The 22,287-nt window shown below is 37.8% G+C and overlaps 1 protein-coding gene across 1 annotated transcript in view; it reads left to right on the plus strand.

The window, feature by feature from the left end:
* The window catches only part of VIPR2 (vasoactive intestinal peptide receptor 2), a 110,885-nt gene that overhangs the window by 11,942 nt on the left and 76,656 nt on the right, over window positions 1-22,287 (plus strand). Inside the window, exons 2-3 of the mRNA XM_044678954.1 lie at window positions 1,541-1,648; window positions 6,657-6,754. Coding sequence (XP_044534889.1) covers window positions 1,541-1,648; window positions 6,657-6,754 — 206 coding nt within the window. The remainder of the gene's footprint in view (window positions 1-1,540; window positions 1,649-6,656; window positions 6,755-22,287) is intronic.

Consider the following 22,287-nt stretch of genomic DNA (forward strand, 5'->3'; position numbering starts at 1 on the left):
AGAGATAATTTATTCAGTTCCCTTCATTTTTTAGATGAGAAAACTGAGTCCCAGAGAAGCTGTGATTTATATAAGGTCATTTAAGTAGTAAGAGGTAATCAGAATTTGAACCCATGTCCTTTGACTCTAAATCCACTGCCCTAATTATGACTTGAGAATGATGATGATATCCTTATTGATTAATGATGGTGAAATCCATAATAATCAGAAATGCTGTGTACTTTGAGCATGTTGGCTGACCAAAACAAACATGCTTTATCAAATATCAATTAGACAAACATATATTAAGCACCTAGTGTATACAAGACATTGTGCTGGGTACTAAACATAAACAAAACCAAAACAATCCCAGGCCTCCAGAGCCCATATTTGACTGATAGAACTGATAGAAGCCCAGAACTACAGTACTTGGGCAGCCTAATAGATCAGTCATTTAAGAGGATGATGGCAAGGAAAATGATATGTAGCCCCAGACATAGAAAGGAAACCAGGTGGCACAATGGATAGAGTACTGCATCTGAAATCAAAAAGACCTAAATGTCAATTTGACTGCAAATATTAACTGTATGATCCTGGGAAAATCACATAAATCTCACTCTGCCTCAGTTCCCTTACTTGTAAAATAGAAATAATAATAGCAACTATGTCCCAGAAATTGCATGTGGATAAAAAGAGAGTATTTGTAGAGTGTTCTGGCAAACTTTAAAGGGTTTTCCTAAATGCTGTCGTCATTATTGTCAACAATATTGTCCTTGTTGTTGTTAGAGGGTGCAGGATAGAGGAGCTCTGGCAGATGCAGCAATTAAAGCCTTTACTCGAACTGAGTCACCAGCACTGGGGAAAGTGACCCACCCATAATAGACACACTGATTGAATGTTAGGGAGCAGAATATGCCCTTGAAGAGTTGAGTCAGTTCCCTGGGTTACAAGTAGGGAGGCAACATCCCAAATCTTCTCATAAGAGGGTCAAAGTAGGTAGGAGAATGGCGGTACTGGGCTCTCCACAGCATCCTTAATTGTGTGACCTGGCAATGCCAATGGGCTCAGAACGAGGACTGTACCACAGAGCTCATAAACAGCCAGTGGAGCTATAAGGCAAGAAGGAGCTGGCCAGAAGCAAGAATGAAGAAGTTTACTAGAACCTTTGCTTCATAGCCCCAGTTACCTTACTGTGTACACAATTTTGCACATGAGGAGAACTTAACTCAAAAAGTAAAATGCAGGAATTAAGAAAACATAAATTAACTTGTCCAGACTTTTTTACACTCTTGATTCTTATATTAAAAAAATATTCCAACATTATTTTGACTGAATTGAAATAAGGTAATATAATTTTGCATAAAAAAGCAACGCTGCTGGTTTCCTTCAGAGAAAGAGAATTTGAGAAAAACTGTGTCATTGTGAATTTTCTATTTACACAGTCTTTTCTAAATGGTTTAATGTCTCTCTTTAGGCCTTCATTCATTTATATTTTCTTATTTGCATGGGTGAGTAGATATCCCCTAACTTTCTTTATCTCTCTCTTTTTTTTTCCTTACAGCGTGTAGTGGAGTCTGGGATAATATTACGTGCTGGCATCCTGCTGACATCGGAGAGACCGTCACAGTTCCTTGTCCAAAAGCATTCAGCCATTTTTACAACAAACCAGGTGGAGTGTGTTTGTGTGGAGAATTCTTGGGGCTCTCCAGAGTGCTCTTTCCTGAAGATGCTATGGGTTCTGTAAAGGCAGAAAGAAGCCAGAACACCAGCCCCCTTGGGCATATACTTACACTGAGTTAAAATGGGGACTAGCATCCAGCTGGATTTTGATAAATGTTAGTTTTAGAGAGAAAACAAAGCTTCCTGCCTGGGGCCATTCACCTCATACAAATGGAAGGAAGGAAAAAGAAATTGTGCAGGAAGGGATCAGTACCACAATGACATTTGAATAGAGTCCACTTTACAGTCAGAGCCAAATTGATTCTACATATTTATCTACCAATAGGTGTATGTGTATTTGTGTGTCTAAGAATGTATATATAAACATATATGTGTTTATATGTATATAGTAACATGTAAATATATATATATATACATATATATGTTATCGTTGTTCATTTGCTGTGATTACATCTGATTTTCTGTGAACCCATTTGGGGTTTTCTTACCAAAGATACTGGAGTGGTTGGCCATTTCCTTCTTGAGCTCATGTTACAGATGAGGAAACTGAGGCCAACAGGGTTATGTGACTTTCCCAGGATCACACAACTAATAAGTGACTGAGACCAGATTTGAACTCACAGGAAAATGAGATTCTGATTCCAATTCCAGTTCTCTATCCACTGTGCTACCTAGCTGCCCATGTATGTGTATACATGGGAATATATATATATGTATATACATATATATACATATGTATAGGCTCTGTCTAAATTTCTATTATGACATTAAGAAGGTTATCATAAGGATTCAAAAGCAGCCCAGTGATTTTCAAATCAGTCCATACCAAAATAAAGCTGTCTAGGTAGTCTTTTGCAAGCACCCAGGCAGAAGCAGGCTAGAATTCTGAAGAACCTCATGATACCTGCTGTTTATACCTTTGTGACCTTGGTTGTCACTTTCTGTTACAAAGCTTTGGTTTTTTTCATCTGCGAAATGAGAATAATAATATCTAAAACACTGGCCTCGTAGGATTGTTTTACATGATTTTGTCAACAAGTCAACAAGCATTTATTAAGCACCCAGTATTTGTCAGGCACTGTGCTAGGTCTGGGCAGCCTGGTGGCACCGTGGATAGAGCACTGGGCTTGGAATGAGGAAAACATCTTTATGAGTTCAAATCCAGCCTCAGACACTTCCTAGCTATGTGACCCTGGGCATGCCATTTAACCATGTTTGCCCCAGTTCCTCATCTGTAAAATAAGAACTCCAGTGTTATTGCTGAGAAAATTCCAAATGGGATCACAAAGAATTGGACACGACTGAAAATAACTGAACAATGAGTGCTAGATTCTGAGTATACAAAGAAAGGCAAAAATAGCCCTTGCCCTCAAGAAGATCACAATCTAGTAACAAATAAAGACTGTCAACTTTTAAAGTGCTACTTGAGTTCAGCTGCAGATCTGTATATGCTTTGGAATGTTATTAAATAATCTTCGAATCAAATATAACGCAGTGCTGTTTGCAGCTTTAAAGCAAAACAGTAAGACAAAGAATTACCTTCCGTTTTTTTGCTATGTTTTGGAGGGGGAGAACGGTTGAGGTTTTAGGACAAAAGAGCTTTTTGAACCTCTTTAACTAAACTAGTTAATTAAAAAGTAATGACACTGGGGACAGCTGGGTGACTCAGTGGATGGAGAGCCAGGCCCAGAAACCGGAGATCCAGGGTTCAAATCTGGCCTCAGACACTTCCTATCTGTGTGACCCTGGCAAAGTCACTTAAGCCCCCATTGCCTAACCCTTACCACTTTTCTGCCTTGGAACTAATACCCAGTATTGATTCCAAGGTAAGGGTTTAAAAAAAAATAAAAGTAATGACCCATGTTGCCAAGGTATCTTTCCAAAATAAAGATTGTAAAATACATATGAAACAGTTAATGAAGTGGGCCTGTGATTTCACTAATATAAAGAATTCCCATATAAGGAAATGTTCCCTACTGATGCAGATTAGCACCTACTCTTCAATTTACTGTTTTAGAGAGTTAATTGGGTCAAGATAAACAAAGGGAGATCCAGATAAGCAGAATGGCTCTTTCACTACCAGACTCATTCATTTTCTCCTGCAACTCTCCTGCCTATCCCTAAGAGGATGGAGGCTGGAATTTAGGCCATTAGTGCAATGTGTGATCTTCAGCAAATCACTTCCTTTTTCTGCACCTTGGCTGCCTCTGTCAAAGGAGGGCACTGGCCATGAAGACCTCGAAATGCCCTGCTAAAGCCAATATTCTACGAATCTAAAAGAATAACTAAATCCAGAGAGGGGAAATCCATTCCACATCCCCTAGGATGACCTCTTTTACTGTCATTGTTTCACAAAAAGCTTTATGACCATGAAGGCATACAAAGCCAACAGGTTCTTTCCCACAACATCCTCCTACTATGCTTGCTCACAATGTGAAGGATAGCACTGGCTTTTGAAAGCTGTGACTTCATAGGGCAAGATATGACCAGATCCATCAAATTGGAAAGGTTTCAAGTATAGGCCCAGTAACAAGCTATGTCCATTTTCTAAAGTCTAAGGGAGCTAAATAAAAAGAAACTCATCAACAGCAGGCTAACCGCTAGCTGATGAATACTCTATCCATGACAACCCATGAAATTAAAAGGTTTCTTTTACTATATTCTTTTTTCCAATTAGTCCTTGCTCTTCAGGAGCTTTTAGTGGATTTTGGGTCCTTTAATAATCAGTAATCATTTCTTAAGCATAATGGTAAGTGTTGAGGATACAAATATGAAAAAGAAAACTAGTCCTTGCCTTCAGGGAGCTTATAGTAGAAGAGACAAGACTATGCACGAAAGGAAGGTGAAATGGTGAGGGACAGAGATGAAGGGCAGTAGAGAGGGCATGATGGAGAAGTTCGAAGGGATGTCACTGGGTGGTATGGATTTTAAAATTAATATTCAATATCTCCAAAGTATATTTCTAGAGATTTATTAGTATTTAAATAGAGAGCTAGAGAACACAGGGAACTTTCCGTTCCCCACTTACTTCACATGGGAGAGAGAGCAAGAGGGGCGATAGCCAAAACTTATATATAATCACGCAAAAGACACAGGTGAACATAAAGGAAAAAGGAATTGTGGGTAATAAAGAAAGGAAGTTTGGGTAATGTAGTTTAGGGATTCAAGATTTTCCAACTTTTCAGCAGGAAATGAAGAGATAGTTTACTCACACAGTCTTTTATGATTGTAGAAAGCACTTTCCTCAGAACAACCTTGTAAGGTTAATGTCCATTTTATACTCAGGAAAACTGAGTCTCAAAGAAGAGGTTGCTTACATAGTTCCCAAACTACTAAATATCAGAATGATGACTTGACCTGAAGTTTTCTGACTGTAAGACCAGTGATTGCCACTAAGCCTTTTTGGGTTTGGGCTCACTCAGCAATATACTCATGTGCCTAGTTTGAGCTCATTGACATAAAACACACCTAGTATGTGAGTTCTATTGATTTGTTAGAGGTAGTTCCAAAATAAAGGTGTAACTAGGCAGAATTGCTAGAACTTTCTCATAATGTGACCACATTTGGGTAGGGCACAATGTACTTACTTCCTCTCCAAGGTACTCCTCCAGGCATCTTTCATTATGCCTTGTGCAGGTCTACTACCTGGGCAAATTCTGGCTCACATTTCCCAAGTCAACCATTGCCAAAATAACTTTCCTGTGGCTCACTCAAGGGTGCATGGGCTACCCTCTTTTCTGGAATAAGTACACCTGAATTGACTGCCTCTACCATGTACCGAACTTGCCTCAAGCATTAGGATTCCTTCTTACAATTCTATCTTAGGCTGCTCTATGGTTGGTGCTCTGCTTTGTTAAATGAGGTGAGGGAGAGAAGGTGTCCTGTTGCTGCCTTTTCTTCTTAGACCACAGTTGTTTTCTGACATCACTATCACAGCCCCAACCCTCCTTGTAACAAAGGAAAGAGGTGGGCTAAAGCCATCAGTATATCCACGACGGCCGAGCATGTAGGGACAACTTAATGTTAAGGGATGTGGTGTAATATTCCAGAGGAATATTTGCCAGACGATACATATCAGAAACTTCCATGCCCATAGTGTTGGGAATCCTTCACTTCTTGTTCATTGCTGTAACAGGATACTTTGTGTGGAACTGTCCAGTAGATGCTAGGTTCCAAAAGCAATATCTCATCCCTCTGTTTCCCAAAAAGGATGAAATGGGATGGGGGCAAACTCAATTTCCTTGTGGCTAGATGGAGGGAACTGAAGAGGAAGCTTCTATTGAGTCAGGTTAGGATGCGAAGGTATAACTAATAAGAACACGAGGAATCTAATAACCACGCATTAGGCTTGTCTGCCTCTTGTCTCAGAAGGCAGCTCTGAGGTTTCCTCTGACACAGAATCATAGTCTCTCAAAATTGGAATGGACCTTGGAGGCCAACTCGTCCATTATACACCTAAACAAGAATCCCTTCTACAACATACCAGATTATCATCGAGCCTTTGCCTAGAGACCTCTAGAGGGAAAGAACCCAATGACTTCCAAGGCAATCCATTTTACTTTTAGGCAACTACTTTATGTTCTTTGTGCTCAGGGAAGAATTAAGTGGATTATTCTGGAGAATGGAGCAAGATAATAACCTGAAAACCTGATTTTACATTGTACATTCAGTCCTCTCTCCTGCTATGCTTTATTTTTTTACCCCAGCTTGCCCTACACACTTTCTGGTTCTAATGAGAAATACAACAGACAGCAGGAGATAGAAAAAGTATCTGCCAGGAGCCAGAATAATAGACCAGCTTCTTAATTGGCTCCTGAGTAATTGAAAGTTATCTATAGATGTGATTCTGATTATGTCCGCACAGGTTCTGTCTTGTAAAAGATCCCACTCTCAAAGCTCCCCCAAGAAGCCATCATTTGTCTGGAGCTGATTGAAGTATTACTAATGGGCACGCTTTGATTAACCTATAGATTAAATGTCTGAATTTTGTTTTGCAGGAAATATCAGCAAAAACTGTACTAGTGAAGGCTGGTCAGAGATGTTTCCAGATTTTATAAGTGCCTGTGGCTATAGTGACCCTGAAGATGATAACAAGGTAAGCGATGTTCACCATCTGTTCCTTCGTGCTTTGTTTTGTACTTTTGCTTCATGTGTTTTAAAAGTTGCTGGGAAAGTTGGATTTTCCCCCTATCTTCTGACCATTTAAAATATTTTTTATTTTCTTTTACTTTGTAACTACTTAAGTAAACCCATATTAATTAGCCCAGTGATTAAACTAAACGAGAGGTTAGCTTCAGTTTGGTAGCCCTTCTTTTTTCTTTACTCTCTGCTTCATGATAACTTTTTTTTAAAGGAATTGAGTCCTTTATTGCCTGCTTGTAAGGGAGGCTGAGGCTTGTGGATAGCTTGAGTGTGGAAGTTCTAAGCTACAATAGGGAAGAAGCCAACATGTGTAAACTAAGGCAGTAAATCATACAGTGAACCTGTGGGAGTAGAGGCCACCAGTATGCCTCAGGACAAATAAAAAGAAAAACTGAACAGGTTAGAACTTTTGTGCTGATTACTACTGGGAATGGATTCAGAAGGGCCACTGCATTTCTAACCTGGCCAAGATAAAGAGATTCAATATTTTAAAAAGAAAAACAAAGTTGATTCCTTTTGAGGAGACTTGGTCAGTGACTAAAAGGGTCACCAACTACATATGAAGTGAAAAACTGAGTCAGCCTACAATCTAGTAACAAAATGGAAAGCTTTCAAATGGGAAGAGTTGCAATCTTGGGTCACACATGGAAAAGTGTGCTGGCTGTTCACACTGCCAGGGTTTCTGTGTCTCATTTGAGTTTAGAGCTTCAACAGTTTAGAGCCATATTGTTTCTTTCCTTGGTCCTCGTTCCTGAACATGAGAGATAGTCAAAAGCAGAGTGTTCTTTTGCAAAGCTATGAGGTAGAGGGAGTCCATGGTCAAGAGAGCCCCAAGGAGCCTATTGCTTCTGGTGGCAATAATTCTCTAGAGAAGATATTGGTGACTCAGAAGGTGACAAGCTTCTTTCCTTGTCAAGGCTACCTTACTTTGCCAGCAGAATTCTCAAGGAGGTTATAAATGTGTCATATTCTATGTGAAAGTTTTCCAAAGTAATTGAGTTATTAATAAGTGGATGAGGACATTTTTAAATAAGAGTTGTCGTGTCAAAACTCCAAGTCTGGTAAAAATCTCTGCTCAGGAATTCTGTCAGAGTAAACTTTCCCAGCAGTTGCCATTGGAGACCCTGCTCTTTCTACACTCTCACACTTTAAATATTGCTTGATTTTTAGTTCATCTGGCTGATTACCAGGAAAGTGAATCATTGTCCTCCCTCTCAGTAGGTGCATTCAACTTTATTTAAACTGATATGTTCACATTCTGTTTTCTTCATGGCATGGTGGTAGAAAGTCAAAACTGTATAACCACTTTTGAGGCAGTAGTTGAGCTTCTAATGTAAGATGGTGGAAGGAATTAAGACATGGCATGACACTGATCATCCTAGGACAAAGCATACTGAGACTAATTCAAAGATATCAAACATTCTTCTGCTTACCTACCTCAAGCCATGTATTTGCAAATCTCCAAATTATGGAAAGAGAAAATCTGGTTCTCTTGATGGTTTCCCCACATGTCTTAGTCCTCCTTTTAGCTCCTCCTTCAGGTTCATCCCTTTTCTAGTCTAGCTTTGTCACTAACTCTAGCTTTTTTCAACTTACCCCTCTTTCTCTTTAGAATATAGAAGTATTTTGTATGTCAATGCTTCTTGCCTGCCTTACAGTGGAAATACACTTCTTGCACTTTTATGCAATTTAAGGCCAACTTGGCTTTGTTCCATAACTCTAAGGAAAGAAACAGATTATGTTTAAGAAGACTCTTTGGAATACTGATGGCAACATGTGGACTGAGCTCTTCGTGTGTAGGTGATGAATTTAAGTTGCAATTGACACATTTCTCAATGCCCCTTGTTGCTTACCCATATAAGGTAATTTACCCATATATGGAATTTGGGGGTGGGGTTAAATGTGTGTGTGTGTGTGTGTGTGTGTGTGTGTGTGTAAACTTTTCTGTTTGAGACTGACCTAATCCTCATTAAGTTTGTACTCTAACCAACTAAGCTGGCCAACCAATCACAGACAATGGTACTGATAACCTTTATAGCAAAACAAGCAGATGGTACTTTAGCCAATATGGTTCTATTCCCCTACACATAATTCATTATCAGGGTATTAACCAAGAGTATTTAAGAATATTTATTGAAAACCTTCCATGTTCCAAGTCCTGTGGATTACAAGAACATATTATTTCTGGAAGAGACAGATGATTATTTCATTGCCTGGCAAAGAATATAGTTCAGTTCAATATTAACAGGCTTCTGTTCTTCCATCAGACACTCATAAAGAAAATGGGTGGGTTTTTTTCAGTCTTTGTTTAATAGAAACCTTACTATGGTGGTGACTTTGGGGATCAGATTCTCAGGTAGAATGGAGTCAGGGCATTTTTGTAAAGCCTTATTTATTGTCTAAATTTTTTGATAGCAGTGAATGTAAGTCCTTGAGTCACTGTGGTAATGCCACGTTTTGGGGAAAAACAACCTCCTACTGCAAAGAAATTGTGTTGAAGAGGTGGCTGTTTTTGAAGCAGTGAGGCTGAGTTAAGTGAGGAAAAAAATCCATGTTTAAACATTATAGAACTATGAACTTCCTCTATAGTCAGTCAGTTCTTTTGTTTGCAAAAATCACCCATATTAGTGCTTCTCACCCAATACATTTAACTTTAACTTTCTTCATAATGACTCAGTCCCACCCTCAACCCCATATGTGAGTAGAGTAGCAGGAACAGAGAGAAACATTCTTCTAGACCACTGAAGAATTGCTTTACTCCCCAGTTTCAGGGGACCATTTTTTTTGTACTACTACTTCTGTTATTACAACAGCTATCACAAGTCATAAAATGATACCCTCCACAATCCCCAAATGAGAATTAATTTGCCCCTTACCTCATAGCCTGCTTATTCCCTAATCTAGGAGGGAGGGTTGAAGGAGAACACACTAGCCATACAACTAAATTTTTTAGGATTTCAATTGACAGAAATACCTGGTAAATTCTCTGCCTTTCTGCCTTTTCAAATTATTCCAATTCTTCAGTCTTGTCCAAGCCATACCTCTTCTACAAGCCTTTCCTGACAACTCCAGTTCAATGAGATATCTTGCGAATCTTTTAATTCCTATGGCAACTGTTATAGATTTGTACCTCTCTTTTTGATAATCATGTTCTATCTTGTTTTGATTCTTAACTGTTCCCTTTATTTATTCTTTGTGTTTCTAAAAGATCAAAAACATTTAGAATGATGATTCTGTTTTATGGGGTTTTTAATTCCCATCAAATAATCAGTCAATCAAGGAGAGGAAATCTCCAACCTGTGAATGGGTCATGCTTCAAAAGTCAGACCCTGAAGTGGTACTTGTTCCTTGAGCTTTGGATGACATTTCACCACAGACACAACATAATGCTTAGAGATTAGTTTTCCCAGATTAGCCCATAAAAGTATATTTAATCCATAATGTAGCTGAACTTTTTTTTTTAGGGAGAAAGGAGAACCATTTCATATGAATAGGAAATTCACCATATGGACACTTCCTCAACCTAAGGATATAGGTAATTCAGCTGAAATTTAGAGACTGGGACACTGGTTTGAATCCACTTCTTTGCTCTTAGACTAGCCCTTTCTCAGCTATACTACTGTCTTTCTAGGTCACCATTAATATTTCAGTTATAAATTAGGTTATAAACAGCTAGATAACCCAAGGTACAGATTGATGTAGTCAGGAAGATCAGAGTCTGAATTCTGCCTCAGGTATTTACTAGCTATGTGACAAAGCCTGGGCAAGCAAGTCATTTAACTTCTCTTTGCCTCATCTGCACCTACCTCCCAGGATTGTTTTGAGAACAAAATGAAATAGCCTATGTGAAGTGCTTTTCAAATCTTGATCATCATTGATGAATAATACATTATACATTAAATTTTATATTAATCATATTTTATTGTTTCATGTAATAATTTCAGCAATAATAACTTTGAATTTGAAAGTTGGAAGGGATTTTATAAATGCTAACTATGTAAACTGTTTCACTGTAGTACAGAGAAAAGAACATTGGATTTGTGAATCAGGAAAGCTGGTTTCTAATCTCAACCTTGCCAATATCTACTTCCTAGCTTTTTCATCCTAAGCAAGGCATCTTACCTCTTCTATCTTCTTCACACTATCATTGGGCAATGATGGCTACCATCCCAGTGGTTCCCTCTGCTGCTACAAATGACATTACCCACTCCATGATGCCACCTGCTAAAACTGTCAACAGAATTCTTATGATTGAGGACATGGGTTGGAGAAAAGGGGGAATCACACTGGGCAGAGAACTCTGTGAGAGCTCTGAGGGCTCTAGTGAAATTCCCTTTCATGGCTTTAGTAAGAGTAACTGAGAAGGCTTCACTAGTAGTTCCTTTGTATTCTTCTCCAGAGATATCTCCTGTTCCAGTTCCTACTCTTACAAAGTTATGGCTACTATTCACCTGAAGGGATCATTTGTGAGTCTAGCATGGGTAATCTGTATGTTACATTTTTCAGAGTTCCCTCTATAAGTATTTTCCATATTACAATGATCTGTCATTTTTTCATTGTGAGAATTCTCTCAATTGATGGCAGTCTAGATGGCCAGGGAGTTACTTTAAGCAATAGATTCATCAGCTTGTGACTGACTTGATCTCTAAGTCCTTTCTCATTTAAACATGTCAGTCTTTGAATGACAGATGCACCATCCATTACCAACCAATATTCAAAGCCTTCTCTATTTTCACAGGATCTGAGGGACCAGGTGTTTCACTGGTATAGTCTTAGAGACCTCTTGATAAAGGGCTTAACATAGTGTCTGGCACATAATAGGTTTATTAATGCTTATTTCATTTATCCATCCATCCACCCATCTCAGGGTTATTTCCATGTCATATGCTCATAAAAGAAGAACACTGTTGAAGATCTCAGGAAATATTTAATAAATAGGAAATTCACATATTGACCTAGAAATCTTTTTATTCTAGGAATATAAGAACACTTTACTTGTCTAAATAATCAGTAGTCTTTCAGTATTTATTGGGAGTATTTTATATGTGAAAGACAGATTGGAGGGGAGGGGGCATCGTGCTAAGCCTGAACCAGCTATAGTAAGTGCTATGAGGCAGTACAAAAATGTATGTGCATGTACCTTACAGGGGTCATAAACTTAGAGATGGAAAGGACATTTCAAGCCATCTAATCCAATGCCTTCATTTTACAAAGAAGAGAGGTGATTTTCCCAGTAACACAGATGAGTTTTGAACACAGGTCCTCTGACTTCAAAGATAGAATAATTTAAATATAAAACAAAAATAATTTGCTTGTTCAACACCCCACCAACCATTTACTCAGTCACTGATATATTTGGTGAATCTATTTGGAAAACTCCTCTGTTTCCATTTATGGAAAACACATCACTATTCTGCTTGAACATTACAGAGGAAGCCTCCACTTGCCTTTTTTTTCTATTTTGGAAGACCAAAAATTTTTCTTAATTAAATAAATCAAGGAATCTGCAAATACTATAAATGAATATTCCCTACTGATGGATTAAGAAGTCAAAACATTTTAGTGTGGGGGAACAGGAAAGAAAATGATGACACAAAACCCAAGCTGGATACTTTTATTTAAATATATCTCCTCATCTATTTTGAGCTCGGAAAATAATTAATGCATGGACTGCTTGATTGCATTGGAAAATCACTTGAAAAAAGGAAGAAACCTTCAAAATATAGCATACCAGAGCCCTGCATCTGCTATTACTCCAGAGTGAGGATCTCTAGCTTCCAAAAAGGAAGTCGTACTCAGTCTTCTGAGACCTGGACCATACTATTAGATGTAAAGCTTGAATTTGAGGAGAGAAAATAAAATCAAACAATAGTAAGGTTTTTGTGGAAGATTAAATCATGACTGTCTGAGAACCTCAACTGTTACATGTACACTTAGTTGACTCTCAAGGAAGCTTCTCACAGATTCCAAGAATTCATCCCAGCACTTACCACAGTGCCTGACACATAGTAATTGCTTAATAAATTTTACTAAATGATTCATTGATTTACTGATTGATTGATCAACACATTGGTTAATGTACCTATGTGAAGTATCCCCTAGAAACCTCCATATTTGGTTCATTTTTGCCTTCACCTAGAATCGTCCTTGGGAAAATGATCATTTGAGTTATGTCTAGCTTTCTGTAGAAGAGGTAAAAGAATTCTCAGTCTGCCATGCAAGTATACAGGTTAAACAAGAAAAAAACATCATTCCTACAAGTTTTAAAATAATTGAAGTTGATGGGCTAAAACATTGGGGTCAAATTGAATGAGAAGAGATTTAATAACAATTAATGTTAATTCTATATTTGGATTATAAAAATCAATTTCACAAATATAGGATGGGGTTATGATTAAACAAAAGTTCCTATGAAAAAGATCTGATGGCCTAAGTAGACTATAAGCTCAATATGAGTCAACATTGTACTGTATTGGCAAAGAAAGTTAATGTTCTCTGCAGTTACATTAAAGGAAAGAGAGACCAAAGCAAAGTGCATAAAGTCCTGCCGCACTCTTTCCTGGGCAGGCCACATATGGTGTATTGTATTCAGTTCTAGCACCATTTTTTATAAAGACATAGATAAGCTGAGGTATATCCAAAAAGAATGACCTAGATATTCACAAAAATGAAGAACACACAGTATAAAATTTAGTTGAAAGACTTGAAATATCTAATAAAGATGAAAAGATTCAGAGGGAACATGCTGGCTTTACTCACATATGTGAACTCTGCTTTAACTCAGAGGGAAGTATTAGAAACAACAAGTACAATTTACATAGAGACACTTTGGGATATGATGTAAAGAAATGTGCATTAATAATTACAAATATCCATAAGCAGAATAAACTGTATTGAGTTGGTTAGATATCCCTTCATTATAAGCATTAAGCAAAGTCTGGATGATCTCTGGTAGAAGATGTATATAAGATGGTTGTTGAAAAATCAGTTGAACTAGATGGGCTCTGAGGTCACTTTCAGCTCTTAGATTCTTTAATTTTTGGTGAATAGTTCATATCACAAAAGCACACAAAATTTAAAGAACTTTCTATATCCACATTAAAATCTATAAAAACTTGCTTTTGAGGGTTTCCAAAAGGTCCTTCAAACATATAGCACCTAAATGCTATAGTTCTATATAATCCTTCACATTTAGAGAACCAATCTGTACTAGAGAGCTTCTTTGGAAGGGAAATGCATTTGAGATTGCTGGGGAGTAAGCCTGCTTCTCATCTAATCTCTAAAGTCTGAACAACTTAAATATACTAGCAAAGGTCATGATTCATGTTTTGTTTTGGTTTTCTCCATATCAAAGTCATGTCTCTTACTTCCTTGGTACACAACCTCTTCTCCTTTCTCTAGGAGACTGATGATGTTCAGTCGTTTCTGACTCTTCATGACCCCTTCTGGGGTTTTCTTGGCAAAGATGGTGAAGTAACTTGCCATTTTCTTCTCCAGCTCATTTGACAAATGAGGAAATGGAGGCAAACATAGTTAAGTGACTTGCCCAGAGTTATACAGCTAATCAGTGTCTGAATTCAGATTTGAATTCATGAAGTTGAGTTTTTCTAACTCCAAAGCCAGCACTCTATCTATTGGGTCACCTAGCATTACAAGATCATATTTCAAGAATTCTTTACATTTACATGTACATTCTTTACATGCTACCATTGCTCCTTCTTGCAGCCATTTATTGAGCTGTATGATTCTGTTATTAAATCTCTCCATTTGCCATTTCTGGAGCTGAGAAAGATTCAACTACTGCTGTTTCATAGCTACCACCCCTGGGATCATGAGGGTCCCTGGAGAGTTGTGTGGGAATCTGGAGTTAACTGTTCCCCAAGGACCCAAGTCCCCTCTTTATTTACAGTCCCTTTCAACTCGGGGCTCTCTTTTTCTGTTCGTCTCTTTGTGTTCCATTTGTAATTCAAGCATAAAGTTCTCAAATCTGCAGTAACTGTGATATATTCAACTTTCTCCCACCAGCAGACAAGCATATAAAACTAAGGTACCCATTTATATCCTCACTGAACAAAATCAAATCCACAGACAGGTTATCAATGGTGATGGCTATACCTTTCATTGATAGCTGTCTTCAAAACCAGAATATTCTTTGACCTTGACAAAAGTTTTTTTTTCCCATATGGCTTCTCTTATTCTGGTTCATTTCCACTGTCTCACTTTTTCCTCCCTCCTCTTGTATCTTCCAATTGGATTTCCAACTTTCTCAAAACACTGTTCTATCTTGTGAGGTCTGTATAATCATATCATTAATATGGGTTCAAAATTAATTTGATTCAAGAAACAAACTTGGTTTACCTTATAGGCCATGGCCTTTATTGCATAAGCAAAACAATAAGTTGATTCAATTTAATTGGAACAACAGGGTAAAATGAGGCAGATCTCTGACCAAGATTACATTTATTAGCAGGGGCATGGTGCCTGTCAATAAGTGGGTCAGTGTCTTGCCTCCATTTATGCCAAAAGGACAGCTCTCTTTTTTATGTTTTGGGGAGTACAGAAAAAAATAGAATGGGGTAGACAACATCCTGGAATTGGAAAAGTATTGGTTCAGAGCTGAGGTGCAGAAACAATATGATTGTTGGAATTTTGGTAACTGAGGCTAGAAATGATACCCCTTCTTCTCACCTAAGACTAAGATGTGTTCATTGTTCAAGTCTAGGTACAAAAAAGGAGGTCCAGACTTTTGTAAAGCAAACCGGACATCCTTGAAAAATAGCTTATTTGTGTGACTATATCAGCCCTGTAACAATTAAAAGGGTGCCAGTGATGGATGTTTGATAGAAGGGGCACAGTCCCCAAAGTTAGCAAAATTCCTTGAGACAATAGTAGATATGCAATTAGCAGGAAAACTGGATTTTTAAACTTAACCTATTTACAGGCCAATTAAACTCTGAATTAAGTTCAAAGACAAAGAGCTATGATTTAAGAGTTGCAGTTTAGTCAATTAAATGGAATTTTTATTCTATTAGAATTATAAAATGATATAGGATCAATTTTAATCTTCTCACAATTATAGTGGGATTTGGGAATGTTCTTAAAGGGGAAAAACAAAAAGTTGTACACAGTTTCTCATAGTGTTTCTGTCATTGGTACCAAAGAATATACACTGAATTTTAAATCAAAGGTTTTAGATTCAAGCACAGGCTTGGCTATTCTAGTATCTGTGTGACCTTGGATAGATGTTTTCCCTGTCTAGCCTTATGCTTAATTGTAGATAAAATGAGGGAATGATTTCTAACTTTCTTTCCTCTTTTAAATAAAGTATTGGGTCAAAGTTAAAGTGGAGATATCCAAGGGGCAAGTGTTTTAAAAGAGTTGGAGTCTGTCTGATCTTTCCATAGGAGCATGTCATGGTCTTATTTTCTTCTCCTCTTCTTTTTCTTTCTATCTGCCTCCTCCAAGAAAATTAGGAAACCTGGATGGGGAAGCCAGAATGGAATATATGAAACTAACCTAGACTGGGAAAACTGAAATGAACTAGAGCAAGCTAGTCTTTTTTGCATCTCAAAGTTGACACACAAGAATAGCCTATGTGGATCAAAGTGACTATTAAAAGGGCTTTTTAGGGACCCGGTCATTATCAAAGCCCTAGGCAAAACTGCAAAGCAAGTGGAATTCTTTCCACACCTGCCTATCATTTCCTCTGCTTCCCCAACTCTCATCTAAATTCTTGTCCCCAAACTCCAAAATTATTTTCCTATATTCTTCCAAAACTTCCATTCCTTAAAGCTGACTCAGCTTCATGGAATCTAGCAAAATGCCTGAAATCCAAAGTTGTAGATGAGCAATGAAGTTAGCTCTCCACAGAAATGGGCTCCTCTGAGTAAAATAGATTTATAAAGGAAAACTTTGGTTGTATCACCCTTTTGTTAAGATATGGGAAGAAAACAAAGCAAGGATGTGCATAAATCATCTTTTAGTGGACTGTTTAGCTACTTTACACTGGGAATAGACGTAGATGGAGTCATCTTTTACAAGAATATTGACCTTGTAAAGGAAAAAAATGGAAAACTTTAAGGTAAAGGTCAAGGCAAAGACCGACCATTGCCAAGGACCTTTGCTGAAGCATGTTACTCACTTTCTGAGAGAAAAAAATGAGGTATATATAAAATGTCAAAAGAGACAAATTTTTGAACATGGACATTGTGTAGATTTGTTTTGCTTGACTATGTTCACTTATTACAAGGGGATTTCCCTCCTTTCTTTCTCAGTAGTTCATTGGAATACGACTTGAAGTCAATGGGGGATCAACAAAAATAATGACACCCCCGGAAAGAGGATAATTTAAATATATTGTAAATGCTCAGAAGGAAGCAGGAACAAGAGGATAGTTTGGATGCTTCTCTATAGGACATGTAGAAGTTTTTGTGACATATAGGATTTATTGTATGCTTTTAAAATAGTGTGAAATGGTAGTTTACAGTTCTTAGAGTCCTCTTTTGACCTTCTGTCTGCTAATGTGTGAAAAATGCATTCTTTCTAAGCCTTGAGGTAGTGCAGCAGATAGAGCACTAAGCTTGGAATCAGGAAGACTTGAGTTCAAAACTGCCTCAGATACTGCCTGACTAGCTGTGTGACTCTGGGCAAGTCATTTAATCTCAGTTTGCCTCAATTTTCTCAACTGTAAAGTGGGGAAAATAACAGCATCTATCTCATAGGGTTTTTGTGAGGATCAAATGAGAAAATATTTGTAAAAAGCATTTTAGCATCACACTTGACATATAGTAGGTACTATATAAATACTTATTCCCTTCCCATTTTTTGATGTCTGCATTGAGAATTTTAAAAACAAAATTTCAAAAAGTATATGAGGCATTAATTAGGAATGGAAGAAAGTTTAGAACTTATCAAGTTCAATCCTTTCATTTTATAGAAAAACCTGAGACTTGTTAAGCATTAAGTTTTGGATAGGAGTTTGACTAAATGTGAGGAGACAGTTTGGTAAAACACAAAACACTTAGTTTAATTTGTGAAAGTTCAGATAGGAAATAGGAAGGAGGAAACTGAGAATATTACTCTAATATCTTATAGCTATACCTAAAATCCCAATCCAAACTGAAATTTCTAAGAAACCCTAAATCTAACTGCCTTCGAGGGCAGGTTCTTCTGCCTGACAGAACTGGCTATCTTAACTACACTACTCCTCTCTGGAAATATATTCCCTAACTATCTACCTAAGCTAATCAATAAACATTAATCTCCTACAACCTCCTTAAATCTGTTTTCTCAATCCAAACTGTCAGTAGTCAACTGCCAGTTCCTCTTGATTGAGAGAGACTGACACAGAACCCCTGCTCTCTCGGAAGCCAGAGAAAAGGAGCCCTTAAACTCTCAATGGTACTCCTTATATATGATCCTTGTCTCCTAAGTAACAGAATCTTCAGCTCTCTGCTAACTCTTACTTAGAAATGTTTCTGTTCCTGCCTCCTTTTCTGCCTCTTAAAGAAACAGAGGGAGAGGTTAAGAAACTCTCTTTAACAGACTCGAAGGGATTAAATAACTTGCCCTAAATCTCACAGCTAGTAAGCAAGAGTGCCAGCTTCGTGGACTCCAAAACAAGGGTGCTTTCTCTTAAAGTGCACATTTACCATATATTCTCATGAAGGCCCAGGGCTTCTTAAATGTAGGGGTTGGAGAAGAAAGGCCTGATGTAGTGATATCATATCATAGCTTCTGAGTCAGATACTGGTGCTTTAAACTGTTGCTTCTAACTATAAAGCTCTGCTTTGATTCCTGACCATTTGCCTTGGCCCAAGCATTCTCAACCTGGATCCCACAGACTCCAGGGATAGATGGAGGATGGATAGATTTCAGAGGGTCCATAAATTTGGATGTGAAAAGATTACTTAGTTATTGAAATTCTATCTTTCTATTTCTCTCTCTCTCTCTCTCTTTCTCTCTCATTTAGTCTGCTATTTGATGTAATAATCTGGTTCCAGTGATTAGGTTCTTGTTTTGCTCCTTTGTGACTACTTATCTATCCTCTCTGCACTTTAACTAAAATTGAGCATTTCTTGAAATTATTAATTTTTTTTAAAAAAATTGTTCTGAACCAGGAGAACCTTGCACACAGAAACAACAATAATGTAATGAACAACTGTGCGTGAAAATCTTAGCCACTCTGATCAATATAATAATCCACAACAATTCCAATGAACTATTAATAATGCCATCTGCCTCCATGGAGAGAACTAAAGAACTCTTGAGTGCAGATTGAAGCATATTTTTTCCACTTTATTTTTCTTGCTTTTTATCAATATCACAAATATGGAAATAGATTTTCCATAACTTCACATGTGTAGTGGGTATCCTATTGCTTGCTTTCTCAATGACTAAAAGAGAGGCTGGAGTGAGGGAGAAAATTGGAGTCAAAAATTTTAAAGGAATGTCAGACACTTCCAAGATGTGTGATCCTGAACAGGTCATTAAATCCAATTATCTAGTCCTTACTGTTCTGCCTCAGAGCTGACACTTAGTATAGATTCTAAGACAGGAAGTAAAGGTTTTAAAAAATGAATGCTAAAAGAAATAAAATTACTTTTTTTACATTGTTTTACAAAAGGAGTCCACAAGCTTCATGAGGTCTATAATAGAAAAAAGGTGAAATCAACAACTTTAGCAAAGTTGCAGGATACAAAATAAATGCACATAAATCATCAGCANCCTGCCCTTTGATCCAGCCATACCATTGTTGGGTTTGTACCCCAAAGAGATCATAGATAAACAGACTTGTACGAAAATATTTATATCTGCGCTCTTTGTGGTGGCAACAAATTGGAAAAGGAGGGTATGTCCTTCAATTGGGGAATGACTGAACAAACTGTGGTATATGCAGGTGATGGAATGCTATTGTGCTTAAAGGAATAATAAACTGGAGGAATTCCAGGTGAACTGGAGAGACCTCCAGGAAGTGATGCAGAGTGAAAGGAGCAGAGCCAGAAGAACATTGTACACAGAGACTGATATACTGTGGTAAAATCGAATGTAATGGACTTCTGTACCAGCAGCAATGCAAAGACCCAGGACAGTTCTGAGGGACTTACGGAAAAGAACACTAGCCACATTCAGAGGAAGAACTGCAGGAGAGGAAACATATAAGAAAAACAACTGCTTGAACACATGGGTCGGGGTGGACATGATTAAGGATGTGGACTCGAAACTACCACACCAATGCAACTACCAACAATTTGGAAATAGGTCTTGATCAAGGATACATGACAAAACCAGTGGAAATGTGCATTGGCCATGGGTGGGGGGAGTGCGGGGGGTGGAGGGGAAAGTAGGAGCATGAATCATGTAACCATGTTAAAAATGAATATTAATAAATGTTTAAATTAAAAAAAGATATTATTAAAATTTTTAAATGACAAAAAAAAGGTGAGCAATTCCTGCTATACTCTTAATAGATAGAAATATTTACTTCTAATCTTTGGGGTTACTACTACCACCAGCAATGCTGAGGCTTCTCTGCCAATCCTTTCTTCAGGCAGGAGGAATAGAAAGCGCCCCAGCCCCTAGCTCAGCAACCACTCAGCCCTTCTCTTAGTCCTGTCTGACCTTGAACTGATCTTTTGCTCTGTTCTTTCATGACTAACCTTATAGTATTTAGTGCTGGAGCTCAGGTATCAGCTAACCTAAGCTACTCATTTTACAATTAAACAGACCAAGTCCCAGAGAGATGACTTACTGCAGGTCAAATCCTAATAAGTAATGCAGGAAATATTTGATTCAGGCCTTCTTATTTTCTATCCAGAGCTCTTAATTTGATTCAGTAATCATTTATTAGGCATCTATGATATGTTAGGTGCTAAGGAGACTATTTCTTTTAAAGTCTTACCCTCAAGGAGTTTATGTTGCATGGTGGAAAACAACATGTGTACAATGATGTAAATACAAAATATACACCAAATAAATACTAACAATTTAGGGAAAGAATGAACAAACATGCCAGAAGAGTCAGGAAAGGCTTCTTATACTAGAGGACACTTGAACTTAGTCTTGAGGGGAGCTAAGGCTTCTAAGATTTGGAGGTGAAGAGTAATGAGCTCAAGCATGGAAGACATATGATGAAAAGGTATAAGCGGGAACTGGAATATAGGCATGAAGAATAGTAAGTAGGACAGTTTGGCTAAAGTGTAGAGTACTTGACTAGGAAGGGAAGGAGGAAGGGAAAAGAATAAGCATTTATATAGCACTTCTATGTGCCAAGTAATATGCTAAGTGCTTTATAGATATTATCTCATTCATCTTCAAAAAGTCCCTGCAAGGAAGGTACTGTTATAATTCCCACTTTAGAGTTGAGGAAACTGAGGCAGACAGAGCTTAAGTGATTTTCCAAGGATCACACAGCCATTAAGTGTCTGAGGTCAAATTTGAACTCAGGTCTTCCTGATTTTGAGCCTCTCACTTCATCTTCTGTGCCATCTTGCTGACTATTAATGTGTAGGTGATCTGGAAAGATAAGTTGAAGCCAGATTGTGAAGAGTTTTAAATACCAAATAGGGTAATTTGTATGTTATCTTAAAGGTAATGAGGAGCCTCTAAAGGCTCTTCTGCATTAGGGGAAGTCATATGGCCAAAATCTCTCTACTGTACCACGTTGGCTTTATTCTCCACATTTGAATGTCACATCTGTTTTTTTAGGTCAGCTCTGTATCCTAGTTCATCTATAGACCTACTAGCTGGATCTCCACTACCTCCCTGACACTGACTACCCACCTGCCTTGGCTATCTCCCCCATTACTAGTTGTCTGGACATCTCCCAATCCCCTTCCTTGCCCCAGTAGGTTTGTTTAGTCCTTGTGCCCTAGCTCTTCCTATCTTGCCCTATCTTACTTCTAACAAACAGCCCCAGCTATGACAGTGATGAATTTATACTTAGTTTGGCAGTCATAGTGTTGTTCTGTGGCATATCTTCTACACCATTTGTTTCCTAATATATGTACCTTCCATTTCATAAAGAGCATATCTGCTACATTTAGCTGGGAGAATTGTCTGACATTTTAGACTCTCTCCATGTCTGAAATGGACACATTTCTTCCACATAATGCCTTGTTCCTAAAAATATTTATGCACAGCTCCTTACTGCCTCAGAATCAAATGACTGGAAAAGTAATATTTCTCCACCATGTGTTTCATTTTAAGCTGTTAAGGCTCCAAAGATGAAATTTGGAGCCAAGACTGACCTCTTCCTCCCAGCCAGTAATAATGGATTTTTAAGCAGTGAACAGTAGATTTCTTGGTTGGCTAAATCCGCCCGAATTAACCATTTTGCTTGAGAACTATTTCCAACTGAAGACTTGAAAATCTGTAGACATATGGAAAAATTTCCAGCTCAATTTCTAACTAGACAAACAGGTAAATCTATTAAAGAAAAGCTTCTCTAAATGAGAATATAATTCTTAACAGCAACTAAAACACATG

This window comes from Gracilinanus agilis, chromosome 5 (genome assembly GCF_016433145.1).
Source record: "Gracilinanus agilis isolate LMUSP501 chromosome 5, AgileGrace, whole genome shotgun sequence".
NCBI classification, from domain to species: Eukaryota; Metazoa; Chordata; class Mammalia; order Didelphimorphia; family Didelphidae; genus Gracilinanus; species Gracilinanus agilis.